General features: G+C 36.3%; 1 protein-coding gene across 1 annotated transcript in view; it reads right to left on the reverse strand.

Moving 5' to 3' along the window:
- LOC115224769 overlaps positions 1-20,718 on the reverse strand; it is a 218,008-nt gene that overhangs the window by 41,302 nt on the left and 155,988 nt on the right. Inside the window, exons 38-41 of the mRNA XM_029795680.2 lie at positions 15,091-15,422; positions 12,375-12,440; positions 3,950-3,985; positions 1,211-1,246 (exon numbers count right to left, since the gene is read on the reverse strand). Coding sequence (XP_029651540.2) covers positions 1,211-1,246; positions 3,950-3,985; positions 12,375-12,440; positions 15,091-15,422 — 470 coding nt within the window. The remainder of the gene's footprint in view (positions 1-1,210; positions 1,247-3,949; positions 3,986-12,374; positions 12,441-15,090; positions 15,423-20,718) is intronic.

A 20,718-nucleotide genomic window follows, 5' to 3' on the forward strand; every position in this document is an offset into this window, starting at 1 on the left:
TCTGACATTGCAATACTAGATATCTATATAATTGTATATATTCTGAGTAAAAAATAAGTGACTTTCATTACAGTGAATATGATTATGTCTCAGCACAGATCTATATTGTAGAAGTTCCATCATCATCGTTATCATCATCATGATTGTTGTCGTCAATTAATATCTGCTTTCCATGCTGACATGTATTGGACGGTCTGACTGAGAGCTGGCAAGCCAGAAGTTTGCACCAGTCTCCAAACTGATCTGACATGTGTGCATATATATGTAAACATACATATACATACATACATATATATGCATATATATACAGACATATACATACACAAATATATCACATTGAAAGTATTAACTCACATTACAATGGCGATTCTATTGTTTCACTTTTGACTAGTAATACTGAAATAGTGTAAGAGATAAGAGATTGCTCTTAGAACACATTAGGCAAGAAGTTGAAAATTTGTTTGGCCCATGACACTGCATGGACCTGAAGTAAGGCATGTGTGAAATTTGTATGAAATCAGCTGGGTAGTTCTCGAGTTTTAGTGATGCACACATACATACAGACACACATTTACATGCACACATACATGCATTCTCAGTAATATATATATATATATATCTTTATATAGACTATAAAACATATTCTAACCTGAGATATTCTGGGAAGATAATCCAGCGAGAAATAATATAGCATATCACATATTAGACTACCGTAAAAATCTGACAACCTCATAAGATGATCAATCAAGAAGAACTTCTAGAGAACGATTTTATAAACAAAGGAAATTATCTTTAACAATTTTCACCACTTAAAAATATTTCCAGTTCAGATTTGTTATTTAATCTCCTACATTAGAAAGCTGAGAATGATGTTCTTATAAGTACTTTTGACTTTAATTATCAGTTTCCCAAGATGTTAATAACATCATTAATCATCACTGTTGGCTGGCAACTGACAGTCACTCAGTCTTGTCATTCTCCAACTCTCTTTCAAATCACCATTATTATCCTCGTTTTCTCACAACTTTCACTCCCTGCATCCTCATTATTCTTCTGTCATCACTTCTCAATGTGTCACCTTGAATGAAAGAACATATCATAAGAGCAGTAAGAACTGTCTAATTTTATGGGACGCAAGAAAAACTGACCAATGCTAGTCCTCAAGGGAAAACTTATAGAAATCAATTTAGTACTTTAGTTTTATACTCACCGACTGGCGCTTCATTTCCATCCCGCATGTGTGGGTCTGAAATTCATAATTTCAAGTGTTATAATTTATAGTAAAATTTACCTGCATACACATTCACACAAAAAGCTATAATTATTAATCTAAACTTTTACCAATTAAAGACATTAACAGCAACACTGACCAAATGATTTCACAGTTAGACTTTCTAAAGTTTGTTCAGATTTTGTGATTGAGCCTCATACTTTACCAAAGCCAAATTTGATGTTCCAGTAGATAACACTGTCTTTGATAATTGGATTCTTAAGATGTTAGTAAATCATTAACCATCTCACAAATAATTGTATCTTAGCTTCATCCATTCGGTCATGTCATTCTCCACCTCTCTTTCAAGTCATTGTTCTTATCATCCTTTTCTTGTAACTTTCACTCCCTACATCCTCATTATTCTTCCGTTATCACTTAAACTTATCACTTTCTCAACATGTCTTCATGATTGTAAAAACACATCAGAGAGCAATGAGAATTGTATCATATTATGAGATGCAAATAACATGACCAGTGCTAGCACTATGAGGAAATGGCCCCAGTACACATTTGAAAGTGATTGATAAATGAGAGGAGACAGCATAATTTTCTGTGGAACGTTCAATCTAATTGTGGATATTGGATTCTGATGCTGCCCATCAGCTTGTCGGCTCTGGTCAAACTGTCTAACCCAGGCCAGCATGGACAGTGGACGTAAAATGATGATGATGATGATGACAATCTTATTAGTGCCTGTGTTACAATAAAACATACCCAAGAGACTTTATAAAATGGTTGCTGTTAAGATGGTATCTTGTCATAGAAAATCCAGAGTATTTAAGAGAGATGTGTGGCTACCTCAAGCAGTCAAAGTGGATGTTAAGTCTGAATAAGAACTGGCTTGGATATTGATGACCCATCTAATCGACGGGAGCATGGAAGCAGATGATGAATGATAATGACATTATCATTTATTTTTTTGTATTTATTATTTTGCATCTTGCAGCCTGTATATAATCTTTAGGACTTGAAACTTACACCTGTGTAGCAGGGTCTGACTTACAGAAACTGTCGTGTGATGTTATTGTTAATATAAGATCAACATCAAAAAGAACATCTAATCTCATTCATGTTACTACTGTTTTACTACATTTGTCACTGATATTAATTAAGACCAACTATTTACAAAAGGTCACAGTAATGCTTCATATAATATATCTAAATAGTATCATAAATATACAGAAATATTTAACATTTTATTTTAGGACACAATAACATCTGAACCTTATTGGACTATAGGAGTCAATAATGTCAGTTTGTTGAGAAGTGGTTGTGTGCACAAGAAAAACAGTAGAATTACTTACACAGATGGTAATAAAGTTTAAATCTGTTGGATGAGAGTAGATGATGCTGTTATAAAATCAGGTTAAATTTCAGACGTACAAATGTAAATCAATAAATGAATAATATCTGATTCATTACATGATTCATGTTAACAGTTTGTATATGTAATACAAAAAAATACTGTCTGACATTGCAATACTAGATATCTATATAAATTGTATATATTCTGAGTAAAAAATAAGTGACTTTCATTACAGTGAATATGATTATGTCTCAGCACAGATCTATATTGTAGAAGTTCCATCATCATCGTTATCATCATCATGATTGTTGTCGTCAATTAATATCTGCTTTCCATGCTGACATGTATTGGACGGTCTGACTGAGAGCTGGCAAGCCAGAAGTTTGCACCAGTCTCCAAACTGATCTGACATGTGTGCATATATATGTAAACATACATATACATACATACATATATATGCATATATATACAGACATATACATACACAAATATATCACAGTGAAAGTATTAACTCACATTACAATGGCGATTCTATTGTTTCACTTTTGACAAGTAATACTGAAATAGTGTAAGAGATAAGAGATTGCTCTTAGAACACATTAGCAAGAAGTTGAAAATTTGTTTGGCCCATGACACTGCATGGACCTGAAGTAAGGCATGTGTGAAATTTGTATGAAATCAGCTGGGTAGTTCTCGAGTTTTAGTGATGCACACATACATACAGACACACATTTACATGCACACATACATGCATTCTCAGTAATATATATATATATATATCTTTATATAGACTATAAAACATATTCTAACCTGAGATATTCTGGGAGATAATCCAGCGAGAAATAATATAGCATATCACATATTAGACTACCGTAAAAATCTGACAACCTCATAAGATGATCAATCAAGAAGAACTTCTAGAGAACGATTTTATAAACAAAGGAAATTATCTTTAACAATTTTCACCACTTAAAAATATTTCCAGTTCAGATTTGTTATTTAATCTCCTACATTAGAAAGCTGAGAATGATGTTCTTATAAGTACTTTTGACTTTAATTATCAGTTTCCCAAGATGTTAATAACATCATTAATCATCACTGTTGGCTGGCAACTGACAGTCACTCAGTCTTGTCATTCTCCAACTCTCTTTCAAATCACCATTATTATCCTCGTTTTCTCACAACTTTCACTCCCTGCATCCTCATTATTCTTCTGTCATCACTTCTCAATGTGTCACCTTGAATGAAAGAACATATCATAAGAGCAGTAAGAACTGTCTAATTTTATGGGACGCAAGAAAAACTGACCAATGCTAGTCCTCAAGGGAAAACTTATAGAAATCAATTTAGTACTTTAGTTTTATACTCACCGACTGGCGCTTCATTTCCATCCCGCATGTGTGGGTCTGAAATTCATAATTTCAAGTGTTATAATTTATAGTAAAATTTACCTGCATACACATTCACACAAAAAAGCTATAATTATTAATCTAAACTTTTACCAATTAAAGACATTAACAGCAACACTGACCAAATGATTTCACAGTTAGACTTTCTAAAGTTTGTTCAGATTTTGTGATTGAGCCTCATACTTTACCAAAGCCAAATTTGATGTTCCAGTAGATAACACTGTCTTTGATAATTGGATTCTTAAGATGTTAGTAAATCATTAACCATCTCACAAATAATTGTATCTTAGCTTCATCCATTCGGTCATGTCATTCTCCACCTCTCTTTCAAGTCATTGTTCTTATCATCCTTTTCTTGTAACTTTCACTCCCTACATCCTCATTATTCTTCCGTTATCACTTAAACTTATCACTTTCTCAACATGTCTTCATGATTGTAAAAACACATCAGAGAGCAATGAGAATTGTATCATATTATGAGATGCAAATAACATGACCAGTGCTAGCACTATGAGGAAATGGCCCCAGTACACATTTGAAAGTGATTGATAAATGAGAGGAGACAGCATAATTTTCTGTGGAACGTTCAATCTAATTGTGGATATTGGATTCTGATGCTGCCCATCAGCTTGTCGGCTCTGGTCAAACTGTCTAACCCAGGCCAGCATGGACAGTGGACGTAAAATGATGATGATGATGATGACAATCTTATTAGTGCCTGTGTTACAATAAAACATACCCAAGAGACTTTATAAAATGGTTGCTGTTAAGATGGTATCTTGTCATAGAAAATCCAGAGTATTTAAGAGAGATGTGTGGCTACCTCAAGCAGTCAAAGTGGATGTTAAGTGAATAAGAACTGGCTTGGATATTGATGACCCATCTAATCGACGGGAGCATGGAAGCAGATGATGAATGATAATGACATTATCATTTATTTTTTTGTATTTATTATTTTGCATCTTGCAGCCTGTATATAATCTTTAGGACTTGAAACTTACACCTGTGTAGCAGGGTCTGACTTACAGAAACTGTCGTGTGATGTTATTGTTAATATAAGATCAACATCAAAAAGAACATCTAATCTCATTCATGTTACTACTGTTTTACTACATTTGTCACTGATATTAATTAAGACCAACTATTTACAAAAGGTCACAGTAATGCTTCATATAATATATCTAAATAGTATCATAAATATACAGAAATATTTAACATTTTATTTAGGACACAATAACATCTGAACCTTATTGGACTATAGGAGTCAATAATGTCAGTTTTTGAGAAGTGGTTGTGTGCACAAGAAAAACAGTAGAATTACTTACACAGATGGTAATAAAGTTTAAATCTGTTGGATGAGAGTAGATGATGCTGTTATAAAATCAGGTTAAATTTCAGACGTACAAATGTAAATCAATAAATGAATAATATCTGATTCATTACATGATTATGTTAACAGTTTGTATATGTAATACAAAAAAAATACTGTCTGACATTGCAATACTAGATATCTATATAAATGTATATATTCTGAGTAAAAAATAAGTGACTTTATTACAGTGAATATGATTATGTCTCAGCACAGATCTATATGTAGAAGTTCCATCATCATCGTTATCATCATCATGATTGTTGTCGTCAATTAAATCTGCTTCCATGCTGACATGTATTGGACGTCTGACTGAGAGCTGGCAAGCCAGAAGTTTGCACCAGTCTCCAAACTGATCTGACATGTGTGCATATATATGTAAACATACATATACATGCATACATATATATGCATATATATACAGACATATACATACACAAATATATCAACAGTGAAAGTATTAACTCACATTACAATGCGATTCTATTGTTTCACTTTTGAAAGTAATACTGAAATAGTGTAAGAGATAAGAGATTGCTCTTAGAACACATTAGCAAAGAAGTTGAAAATTTGTTTGGCCCATGACACTGCATGGACCTGAAGTAAGGCATGTGTGAAATTGTATGAAATCAGCTGGGTAGTTCTCGAGTTTTAGTGATGGCACACATACATACAGAACACATTTACATGCACACATACATGCATTCTCAGATATATATATATATATATAATATATCTTTATATAGACTATAAAAAATTCTAACCTGAGATATTCTGGGAAGATAATCCAGCGAGAAGATAATATAGAAATGATATAGCCTACGAATATTAGACTACCGTAAAAATCTGACAACCTCATAAGATGATCAATCAAGAAGAACTTCTAGAGAACGATTTAATAAACAAAGGAAATTATCTTTAACAATTTCACCACTTAAAAATTTCCAGTTCAGATTGTTATTTAATCTCCTACATTAGAAAGCTGAGAATGATGTCTTATAAGTACTTTTGACTTTAATTATCAGTTCCAAGATGTTAATAACATCATTAATCATCAGTGGCTGGCACCCTGACAGTCACTCAGTCTTGTCATTCTCCAACTCTCTTTAAAATCCCATTATATCCTCGTTTCTCACAACTTCACTCCCTGCATCCTCATTATTCTTCTGTCATCACTTTCAATGTGTCACCTTGAATGAAAAACATATCATAAGAGCAGTAAGAACTGTCTACTTTATGGGACGCAAGAAAAAAAGAAAAATGCAATGTACCTCAAGGGAAACTTATAGAAATCAATTTAGTACTTTAGTTTATACCACCAATGGCGCTTCATTCCATTTACCGCTGTGGGGGGTCTGAAATTCCTTAATCAAGTGTTATAATTTATAGTAAAAATTTACCTGCATACACATTCACACAAAAGCTATAATTATTAATCTAAACTTTTACCAATTAAGGACATTAACGCAACAGCAACACTGACCAATGATTTCAGAGTTTCAGCAGATGTCGCTTTCTAAATTTTGTTCAGATTTGTGATTTGAGCCTCATACTTTACCAAGGCCAGTTTGATGTTTCCGTAGAAACAAACACTGTCTTTGATATTGGATTCTTAAGATGTTAGTAAATCATTAAACCATCTCACAATAATTGTATCTTAGCTTCATTTGAGAGGCAAATAACATGGACCAGGGCTAGCACTAGAGGAAAGGCACCAGTTACACACTTGAAGTGATTGATAAATGAGAGGAGACAGCATTAATGTTTTCTGTTGGAAAGTTACAAATAGAATATTGTGTTACAATGGTTCTGATGATGCCAATCAGATTGTACGGCTATGGTCAAAAACTGGATTAACCTAGGCAAGCATGGAAAATTGGTATTCTTCCGTTATCACTTAAACTTATCACTTTCTCAACATGTCTTCATGATTGTAAAAACACATCAGAGAGCAATGAGAATTGTATCATATTATGAGATGCAAATAACATGACCAGTGCTAGCACTATGAGGAAATGGCCCCAGTAGTACACATTGAAAGTGATTGATAAATGAGAGGAGACAGCATAATTTTCTGTGGAACGTTCAATCTAATTGTGGATATTGGATTCTGATGCTGCCCATCAGCTTGTCGGCTCTGGTCAAACTGTCTAACCCAGGCCAGCATGGACAGTGGACGTAAAATGATGATGATGATGATGACAATCTTATTAGTGCCTGTGTTACAATAAAACATACCCAAGAGACTTTATAAAATGGTTGCTGTTAAGATGGTATCTTGTCATAGAAAATCCAGAGTATTTAAGAGAGATGTGTGGCTACCTCAAGCAGTCAAAGTGGATGTTAAGTCTGAATAAGACTGGCTTGGATATTGATGACCCATCTAATCGACGGGGAGCATGGAAGCAGATGATGAATGATAATGACATTATCATTTATTTTTTTGTATTTATTATTTTGCATCTTGCAGCCTGTATATAATCTTTAGGACTTGAAACTTACACCTGTGTAGCAGGGTCTGACTTACAGAAACTGTCGTGTGATGTTATTGTTAATATAAGATCAACATCAAAGAATACTAATCCCATTCACTTTACAAACTTTACTACATTTGTCACTGATATTAATTAAACCAACTATTTACAAAAGGTCACAGTAATGCTTTATATAATATATCTAAATAGTATCATAAATATACAGAAATATTTAACATTTTTTTTTAGGACACAATAACATCTGAACTTATTGGACTATAGGAGTCAATAATGTCACAAGACAAACAGTAGAATTATTTACACAGCTTGTAATAAGGTTTTAAATCTGTTGGGTGAGGGTAGAAGATAATGCTCTGACAACATAAGGTTAACAACTGTTCATACATACAAATGTACATCATGTTATGACTAATATCTGATTCATTACCATGTTAACAGTTTGTATATGTGATACAAACTGAAAAACACCGTCTGACAATTGCAAACTAGATATCTGGTATACAATTGATGATATCATTCGACCTAAAAAATAAGTGACTTTCATTACCAGTGAACTGATATTATTTCTCAGCACAGATCTATATTATAGTAGTTCCATCATCATCGTTATCATCAATCATTATCGTCAGTCGCCGTTTAATGTAACTGTCTATTTTTCCATGCTGGCATGGATTGGACGGTCTGACTGGGAGCTGGACAAGCCGGAGTTTGCACCAGTCCCCAAACTGATCTTAATATGTATGCATAGATATGTAACATAAATATACATGCATTCATATATATAAATATTTATACAGACATATACATACAAAATATATCTAGTGGAAAGTATGTAACTCACATTACACATATCAGATTTTATTGTTTCACATTTGACAAGTAAACTGAAATAGTGTAGAGATAAGAGATTGCTAACAGGATCACATTAGGCAAGAAGTTGAAAAATTTGTTGGGCCCATGACATTGCATGGACCTTAAGTAAAGCATGTGTGAATATGTATGAAAGCAGTGGGTAATTCTTTAGTTTTAGTGATACACACATACGACAGACAGTCAGACACACATTTACACGCACACAAACATGCATTCTCAGGTATATATATATATATATATATATATATATATATATATTATGTATCTATATACACTATAATACACATTCTAACCTGAGACATTATGGGAAGATACTCCGGTGAGAGATGATATCTCATATCAAACATCAGACTACTGTCTGACATCTTCATAAGATTGAAAATCTGACATCTTCATAAGATTGAAAATCAAGAAGAACTTCTGGAGAATGATTTTGTAAACAAACGAAATTATCTTTAACAATTTTTACCAGTAGAAAAAGGTTTCAGTTGAGATTTGTTATTGAATCTCCTACATTAGAAAGCTGAGAATGAATTCTTATAAGTACTTTTGACTTGAATTATCACTCTCACAAGATGTTAATACGTCATCTCTTGAGGCTCACAACTGACAGTCACTCAGTCTTGTCATTCTCCAACTCTCTTTCAAATCACCATTCTTATCCTGGTTTCTCACAACTTTCACTCCCTGCATCCTCATTATTCTTCAGTCAATATTCTCAAAGTGTCACCTTGAATGAAAGACAATATCATAAGAGCAGTAAGAACTGTGTAATTTTATGGGACGCAAGAAAAACTGACCAATGCTAGTCCCAAGGGAAAACTTATAGAAATTGATTTGGTACTTTCAGTGTTATTCTCACCATGATAGATTGATGCATTTTCAACTGGTGGACCTGGCTGTTCATTTTAGATATAAAACTGAAATTCATACTTTTAAGTGTTATAATTTATAGTAAAATTTACCTGCATACACATTCACACAAAAAGCTATAATTATTAATCTAAACTTTTACCATTTACGAACTTTCACAGCAACACTGACCAAATGATTTCACAGTGAGTCTTTCTAATGTTTGTTCAGATTTTGTGATTGAGCCTCATACTTTACCAAAGCCAACATTGATGTTCTAGTAGATAACACTGTCTTTGATTATTGGATTCTCAAGATGTTAGTAAATCATTAACCATCTCACAAATAATTGTATCTTAGCTTCATCCATTCGGTCATGTCATTCTCCATCTCTCTTTCAAGTCATTGTTCTTATCCTCATTTTCTTGTAACTTTCACTCCCTACATCCTCATTATTCTTCCATTATCACTTAAACTTATCACTTTCTCAACATGCCTTCATGATTGTAAAAACACATCAAAGAGCAATGAGAATTGTATAATATTATGAGATGCAAGACAACTTGACCAGTGCTAGCACTATGAGGAAATGGCCCCAGTACACACATGAATGTGATTGGTGAATGAGAGGAGACAGCATATTTTTCTGTGGAACGTTCAATCTAATTGTGGATATTGGAGTCTGGTGCTGCCCCACAGCTTGCCAGCTCTGGTCAAACTGTCCAACCCAGGCCAGCATGAGCAATGGACGTAAAATGCTGATGATGATGATGACAATCTTATTAGTGCCTGTGTTACAATAAAACATACACAAGAGACTTTATAAAATGGTTGCTGTTAATATGGTATCTTGTCATAGAAAATCCAGAGTATTTAAGAGAGATTTGTGGCTACCTCAAGCAGTCAAAGTAGATGTTAACTCTGAATAAGAACTGGCTTGAACATTGATGACCCATCTAATCGACGGGAGCATGGAAGCAGATGATGAATGATAATGACGTTATCATTTAAGTTTTTGTATTTATTATTTTGCATCTTGCAGCCTGTATCTAATCTTTAGGACTTGGAACTTACACCTGTGTAGCAGGGTCTGACTGACAGAAACTGTCGTGTGATGTTATTGGTAATATAATATCAACATCAAAAAGAACATCTAATCCCATTCATGTTACTACTGTTTTACTACATTTGTCACTGATATTAATTAAGACCAACTATTTACAAAAGGTCACAGTAATGCTTTATATAATATATCTAAATAGTATCATAAATATACAGAAATATTTAACATTTTATTTTTGGACACAATAACGTCTGAACCTTGTTGGACTATAGGCGTCAATAATGTCAGTTTGTAGAGAAGTGGTTGTGTGCACAAGAAAAACAGTAGAATTACTTACACAGATGGTAATAAGGTTTAAATCTGTTGGATGAGAGTAGATGATGCTTTTATAAAATCAGGTTAAATTTCAGACATACAAATGTAAATCAATAAATGAATAATATCTGATTCATTACATGAATATCTGATTCATTACATGATTCTTGTTAACAGTTTGTATATGTAATACAAAAAAAATACTGTCTGACATTGCAATACTAGATATCTATATAAATTGTATATATTCTGAGTAAAAAATAAGTGACTTTCATTACAGTGAACATGATTATATCTCAGCACAGATCTATATTGTAGAAGTTCCATCATCATCGTTATCATCATCATGATTGTTGTCGTCAATTAATATCTGCTTTCCATGCTGACATGTATTGGACGGTCTGACTGAGAGCTGGCAAGCCAGAAGGTTGCACCAGTCTCCAAACTGATCTGACATGTGTGCATATATATGTAAACATACATATACATGCATACATATATATGCATATATATACAGACATATACATACACAAATATATCACAGTGAAAGTATTAACTCACATTACAATGGCGATTCTATTGTTTCACTTTTGACAAGTAATACTGAAATAGTGTAAGAGATAAGAGATTGCTCCAAGAACACATTAAGCAAGAAGTTGAAAATTTGTTTGGCCCATGACACTGCATGGACCTGAAGTAAGGCATGTGTGAAATTTGTATGAAATCAGCTGGGTAGTTCTCGAGTTTTAGTGATGCACACATACATACAGACACACATTTACATGCACACATACATGCATTCTCAGTAATATATATATATATATATATATCTTTATATAGACTAGAAAACATATTCTAACCTGAGATATTCTGGGAAGATAATCCAGCAAGAAATAATATAGCATATCACATATTAGACTACCGTAAAAATCTGACAACTTCATAAGATGATCAATCAAGAAGAACTTCTAGAGAACGATTTTGTACACAAAAGAAGTTATCTTTAACAATTTTTACCACTTAAAAACATTTCCAGTTGAGATCTGTTATTGAATCTCCTACATTAGAAAGCTGAGAATGATGTTCTTATAAGTACTTTTGACTTTAATTATCAGTTTCCCAAGATGTTAATACATCATTAATCATCACTGTTGGCTGGCAACTGACAGTCACTCAGTCTTTTCATTCTCCAACTCTCTTTCAAATCACCATTATTATCCTCGTTTTCTCACAACTTTCACTCCCTGTATCCTCATTATTCTTCTGTCATCACTCTCAATGTGTCACCTTGAATGAAAGAACATATCATAAGAGCAGTAAGAACTGTCTAATTTTATGGGATGCAAGAAAAACTGACCAATGCTAGTCCCCAATGGAAAACTTATAGAAATCGATCTGGTACATCAGTTTTAAACTCACCATTTCTAACATAATGATAAAGTTGATCAACATTCTGAAGTCTTAATGAGGGATGGCGTTGATGATCTAGTAAGTTGGTCAATAATCCCAGTTTGCATGAAAGTGGTTTTGTGCCGAAGAAAAACAGTAGAATTACTTACACAAATGTTAATAATGTTTAAATCTGTTGGGTGAGGTTAGAAGATGATGCTATGACAAAATAAGTTTAAATTTCAGACATACCAACGTAAATCAATTAATGAATAATATCTTATTCATTCTCATGTTAACACCTTGTATATGCAATACAAAAATCACTCTCTGACATTGCAATACTAGATATCTATAGAAATTGTATATAATCTGACTACAAAATAAGTGACTTTCATTACAATGAATATGATTATGTCTCAGCAGAGATCTATATTGTAGAAGTTCTATCATTATCATCATCATCATTTTTATCATCATCATCGTCGTTTAATATCTGCTTCCCATGCTGAGTCCTGACGGAGCGCTTGCAAGCCAGAAGTCTGCACCAGGCTGCAATCTGATCTGATATGTATGCATATATATGTAAACATACATTACATGCATACATATATATAAATATATATACAGAAATATACATACACAAATATATCACAGTGAAAGTATTAACTCACATTACAATAGCGATTTTATTGTTTCACATTTGACAAGTAATAATGAAATAGTGTAAGAGATAAGAGATTGCTACAGGATCACATTAGGCAAGAAGTTGAAAATTTGTTTGGCCCATGACACTGCATGGACCCTAAGTAAGGCATGTTTAAAATTTGAATGAAATCAGCTGGGTAGTTCTCGAGTTTTAGTGATGCACACATACATACAGAGAGACAGACACACATTTACACACACACATACATGCATTCTCAGTTATATATATATATATATATATATATATATATATATATATATATATATATATATATATATATATATATATATATATCTTTATATAGACTATAATACATTTTCTAACCTGAGATATTCTGGGAAGATACTCCGGTGAGAGATGATATCTCATATCACACATCAAACTACTGTAAATATCTGACATCTTCATAAGATGATAAATCAAGAAGAACTTCTGGAGAATGATTTTTTTAAACAAAGGAAATTATCTTTAACAATTTTTACCACTTAAAATCATTTCCAGTTGAGATTTGTTATTGAATCTCCTACATCAGGAAGCTGAGAATGATGTCCTTATAAGTACTTTTGACTTTAATTATCAGTTTCCCAAGATGTTAATACATCATTAATCATCTCTGTTGGCTCCCAACTGATAGTCATTCAGAACACTGACTTGGACATTGATGACCCATCTAATCAATGGGAGCATGGAAGCAGATGATGAATAATAATGACACTATCGTTTATTATTATGTATTTATTATTTTGCATCTTGCAGCCTGTATCTAATCTTGAAGACAGAAAGAGAATGCTAACCTTAGGAGCAAACCAAAGTTTGATACTTTGATATGAAGATATGTTTAATGTATTTTATTGATTTACAATAAGTGAAAAAAACAGGGTGGTCACACTTGGGACACTTTTTATCATAAGTCTGTCAGATTACAAAAGATATCAAGCTACAGAACAACAACAATAATAAGCTATCAGTAAACCGAGTAAAAATTTAAAATAAAGAAAAATATTGTCATTAACTCACCTGTAAAACTAAGCAGAAATATTGTCATTAACTCACCTGTTTAACCAACATAATAAGATATTTCCCTCTTTAGGTCCAATATTCTAATTTATCCATATTACCAACTGTATCTACCAACAGTAGATACTTTATGAGATTTCAGTAATATTGGCTTCGAATTTTGGCACAAAACCAACAATTTCAGGCCAGTGGGTAAGTCGTTTTCATTGACCCCACATACATAAATGCAAACAGAGATACACATTTGTACCTGCACACAGACGCACACACACACGTACACACACAAACACACCCGCACACATGCACACACACACACACCACCCATCCACACTCACACACACGCATACACCCACACCCACACCCACACATACATACACACATGTTTATACCTGTAATTATTGGGGCACTGGAATATGTAACACACTGCATAAATACCAATCTTGAGAAATTGGGCTTCTCAAAACCAGAAAGGAGAAAACTGATTCAAATCTTTAGATCCACTGGAACTGTTAAAATCTATAAAACTTTCCAGAGGTTTATTGTCTAAATTTATATGAGCATGTCTAAATATGTGACTAATATGTATGAAAATGCATACATAAAACAAAACACACAAATCTGCATGTATACTTACATACATACATACATACACTCATACACACACACACTCAAACAAACAAACACACACACACACACATATATATATATATATATATATGTACGTTGGTGCAAACAGGAAAGATAGAACTCAAAGTATGAGTATATGTATATTTTACACCCCCACACACACACCCATGCACAAACACACATGCACGCACACATTCACGCACACACAGATGCACACGAACACACACACATGCACACACAGTAGAGTTGGTATGTATGATGATGTCTATCCTAAGGTGGTGTCGATAGTGGTTGTGTCAGTAGATGTGATGTTTGTGGCTATCCTCATCTTAACACTATTGGCGCTGATTCTGATGATGGTAAGAATAAAAAAAACTCCTTAATTGCACTTACCTTCCTCTCGATTGCATATGAGATTTCTGATATATTTGTAGTCTATACAGTAAAATATGAAGATAAGGAGACTTTGTAAAATGTTGAATATACCGAAAAGCTTGTCAAACAATTCGACTGAATCATAAAAAGCTAAGAATGCTAATAACCATAACAATCTGAACAGGAACAATAGGTAAAACAGACAAATGAAGCTACAGAAATTTGTTCTATAATCTTCCTTTCCGTGTTTATGTTTCTGTGTATGAAAACTGAAGATAATTTGGAAGATGCACACGATCAGCACAGGAGTCAGGAAAGTAATGTAAAATGATGTCTTGGATAACCAACAGCTACAAAGAAATAGAAAATCAATTAAGAAAGGAAACTAATCAAATATTCACTTAATAAACTGATAAATCAATGAGGCATTATGGGAAAGTGATTTTGATCCAAAATGAAAGAAGACATTTCATTACTGGTTGTACATTGTCATCTAAGACATCCATCAATCATTTCACCCTGAAACCCTCACTCACCCATCCATCCTTCTATCCATCCACTCATCCATCCATCCATCCGTTCCATCCATCAATCCATCAAGCCCATCCATCAATACACCCACCCATGCCTCTGGTTCATCCATCCATCCATCCAGTCTATCTATCCATTCATCAATACATCCATCTGGTCCATCCAACCATCCATCCATCAATCCATCCATTAATCCATCCATCCCGGCAATCCATCCATCCATCAAGTCCATACATCCATCCATCCATCTATCCATGCATCCATCCATCTGGTCCATCCATACATCCACACATCCATCTGGTCCATCCATCCATCCACCCATCCATCCAGTCCATCTATCTTGTCCGTTAATCTCTAGAGTCCATCCAATAATACATTCACCCATCCATCCGGTACATCCATACATACATTCTTCCATCAGTACATCCATGCTAGCATCCACCCATCCATCCATCCATACAGGCCATCGCTCCATCCACACATCCAGTCAATCCATCCATTAATCCACCTAACCATCTGGTCCAAACTTCCATCCATCAATCCATTGAGACCATGCATCCATCCATACATCCATCCTTCCATTCATCTGGTCCATACATCCAGCCAGTACATCCATCCACCCAATCCATCCATCAAACCATCCACCAATCCATCTGGTCCATCCAGTTCATTCATCCATCCATCAATCTATCAATCCATCCAGTCCATCCATCCAGTCCAACCATCTATCCATCTATCCATTCATCTGGCCTATCCATCCATCCATCCACCCACCCATCCATCCATCCAACTGGTACATCCATACAACCATGCTTCCATCCTTCCATCCATCCATCCAGTCCATCCATCTATGCATCCATCAATCCATCCATCCAGTGCATCCATCCTTCCATACAACCATCCAGGTCCTTCATCTATCAGTCCACTCATCCATCCATTCATCCATACATCCAACTGATCCATCCATCCATTTATCCATCCATCCATCCATCCATTTGTCCATCCAGTCAATCCATCCTTCCACCCATGCATCCATTCATCCATCCATCCATCCATCCGGTCCATCCATCCATCCATCCGTCCGGTCCATCTATCCATTCAGTACACCCATCCACACATCCATCCATCCATCAATCCAACCCATCCACCAATCCATCTGGTCCAACCATCTGGTCCATCCATCTTTCAATCCCGGCAGTCCATCCATCCATCCATCCATCAACCAATATATCTGGTCCAACCATCCATCCATCTATCCATCAATACACCCATCCATTCATCTGGTCCATTGATCAATCCATACATCCAACTGAAACATCCATCCATCCATCAATCCATTCAGTCCACCAATCCAGCCATCTATCCAATCCATCCATACATCCATTCATCCATCACTCCAGTCCGTCTGTTTCATCCATCCACCCATCCATGTGGTCTACCCATCGACTGATCCATCCATCCATCCATCAATCCAACCCTCCATCCTGTGCATCCTTCAAACCATCTGATCCCTTCATCCATCCATCCATCCATCCATCCGGTCCATCTATCCATCCATCCATTCTTGCAATCCATCCATCCATCCTCCCATCCATTAGGCCCATACTTCCATCAATCCATCCCTCCCTCAATCCATCCCTCCCTCAATCCATCCATCCTTTCTTCCATGCAATCCATCCATCAATCCATTCATCCACCCATCCATCCGTCCATCTATCAATCCACCAATCCGCTGGTCCATCCGTCCATCTAGTTCATCCATCCATATATCCATTCTATCCATCAATCCTCCCATCCATACAAGCGTCTGGTCCATACATCCAAGCAGTACATCAGACCATCCAGTCAATCCATCCATCCACCCATTAATCTGGTCCATCCGGTCCATCCATCAATCCATGCATCCATCCATCTGGTCTATCCAACCATCCAATCCATCCATTCAGTCCATACATCCATCCATTACTCCGGTCCATCAATCAATCCGTCGATCCACCCATCTATCCAGTCCATCCATCCATCAAGTCCATCCAACCCTCCATCCACTCATCAATCTGGTCCATCCATCCATTCAGTATGTTCATCTGTCCATTCATCCATCCACCCATCTCGCCTATCTATCCATCCATTAATCCAGTATATCCATCCATGCATCAACCCATCCATCTGGTCCATCCATCCTTCAATCCAGTCAATCCATACATCCATCTATCCATCAGGTCCATCCATCCATCCATCTGGTCCATCCATCCATCCCATCCATCACTTCATCCAGTCCGTTCATCCATCCATCCATCCACCCATCCACCCATCCATCTGGTCCATCCATCAATCTGGTCCATCAATCCATGCATCCACCCATTCATCTCGTCTATCCATCCATCAATCCATCCAGTAGGTCCATCCATCAAATCTATCCATTCATTCATCCATCCAGTCCATCCATCCAGTCCATCCATCCGTCAAGTCCATACATCCATCAGTCCATCAGATCTATGCAGTCCATCCATCCACACATCCATGTGGTCAATCCATCCATTCATCCATCCATCAATTCCATCCAACCACCAAACCAAGCATCCATACATCCATCCAGTCCTTCCCTCCCTCCATCCATCCATCTGGTCCATCCATTCAATCCATCCATCATCCATCCATCCAATTATCCATCGAGTCCACCCATGCATCCTTCAATCCATCCAGTTCATACATCTACACATTCTCTCAGGCATATTTCCTCCATTCACCCACTCATCCATCCATCCATACATCCATCCAATCCATAGTTACTTCCATCCACCCATCCATCTGGTCCATCCATCCATCCATTCATCCATCTATCCAGTTCATCTATCCATCAATCCATGAATCCATCCAGTCCATACATCCATCCATCCATCCAGTCCATCCATCTGTACATCCATCACTCCAGTCCATGTATCCATCCATCCATCCAGTCAATCCATCTATCCATCCAGTTGATCCATCCTTTCATCCACACATCAATGCAGTCCATCCATCCATCCATCTAGTCAATCCATCATTCCATCCATCCATCTGCTCCATCCATGAAGCCATCTATCCATCTGCTCCATCCATCCAACCAGCTAGCCATCCATATGTCCATCCATCCATCAATCCAACCATCCATCTGGTCCCTCCATCCATCCATACATCCATCTATCCATCCATCTGGTCTATCCATCCATCTATCCATCCATCTGGTCCATCAATCCAAACATCCACAAATCCAGCCATCCACCCGGACCATCCATCCATCCTGTCCATCCACCCATCCATTCATTCAACCAGCCAGTCCATCGATCGATCCAGTCAATCCAACCCTCCATCCACTCATCAATCCGGTCAATCAATCCATCCATCCATCGATCCATCAATCCACTCATCCATCTGGTCCATAGATCAATCCATTCCATCCCTCCATCCATCCACACATCCATCTGGTCCATCCATCCATCCAATCCATGCTGTCCATCTCTCCATCCATCTATCCATCCAGCCATCCAACCGGTCAATCCATCCATCATGTCCATCTATCCATGAGTCCATCCGGTCCATCCATCCATCCAGCTAGCCATCCATTTGTCCATCCATCCATCTGGTCTATCCATCCATCCAATCCATCCATCCATTCACACATTCATCCATTCATCTGTCCATCCATCCATGCATCCCCCCATCCATCCGGTCCATGTATCCATCCAATGCATCTGTTCCATCCATCCATCCATGTATCCATCTATCTAGTATATCCATCAAACCATCCATCCATCTACTCCATCCATCCGTCCATCCACCCATCCATCTGGTCCATCCGTCCATCCATCCATTCATCAATCCATACATTCCATCCATCCATCAACCAATCCATCTTGTCCATCCATCCGTCCAATCATACAGCCACCTATGCATCCATTCATACATCCATCCATCCGTCCATCCATCCATCCATCTGGTGCATCCATCCTTTCATCCATCTATCCAGTCCATCCATCCATCCACACATCTATCTGGTCAATCCATCCATCCAGTCCATCCATCTATCCATCCAGTCCATCCATACATCAATCCACCCATTCATCCATCTATCTGGTCCATCCCTCCATCCATCCATGAATCCTTCCATCCATCCATCTATCCAGTCCATCCATGCATCCATCTGCCCATCCAGCTATCCATCTATTCCCTCCATCCATCCATCCATCCATCTATCCATATGCCCACCTACCCACCTGACCAAAGCACATCCACCTGTCAGTCCATTTATTCACCGGTGATCCTGACATGGGCAACTATCTGACTATAATTGTGCCCCGACGCGGAACAGAGCTATACTTCTAATATGGTGAACTCGAACGTGAAAATAAATGCATCCATCCATAATGTGAGCCCCTACATGGAAAACATATCCTTCTATAAATTTGTTTCTCAGTTTTGTATATCAGTGTCAAGCATTATTTAAGTGTAAGTTATTTGTGTATTTAATTTTGCATTGTTCTCTATAAGGGGTATTGCTTCCACTATTAATTGCCAATTTTTGCAGTGCATTCTGTTTAAAAGTATGTCAGTGCTATTGATCTACCACATTTAAACAAAGAGCTAAAGCCATGCCCTATGTCACATTACACAAAACAAAACTAGATAAGAAAACATCCAAGAAAATTCCAAAACAGAAGCAAAATGACTAGACCATGAGCTGGTAAGAAAAGGAATTACATTGTCAATCTTGAAACTAAAGGTCCTTGATATGGAAATCTGAAATGAGAAGCTCAACCGCTAATCATAGTTGCTGACGAGCAAGGCATTGAACAAACTTGATACAAAGATTGCTAAAACTCAGTCAGAGAACAAGAGCAGAATCTGTAGAAAAAAGATGACTGTACTAACCATCTTTCTAGTAAATGCAGTAAGCTGGCACAAAAGAATATAAGTTCAGGCATGACTGTATCAGTAAGAGAAACTGGTGACAGTGTCCACTAGATAATAAGTGCCTTTTGTAAGAGCTCGTTGACAAGGCTGATGTCCAGGACAAGGAAGGCATTATGAAAATCGTATATAGGTGGGCCTCACGGAGGACAAGTGATGACACTTTGG

Source organism: Octopus sinensis, linkage group LG2 (genome assembly GCF_006345805.1).
Source record: "Octopus sinensis linkage group LG2, ASM634580v1, whole genome shotgun sequence".
Lineage (NCBI taxonomy): Eukaryota > Metazoa > Mollusca > Cephalopoda > Octopoda > Octopodidae > Octopus > Octopus sinensis.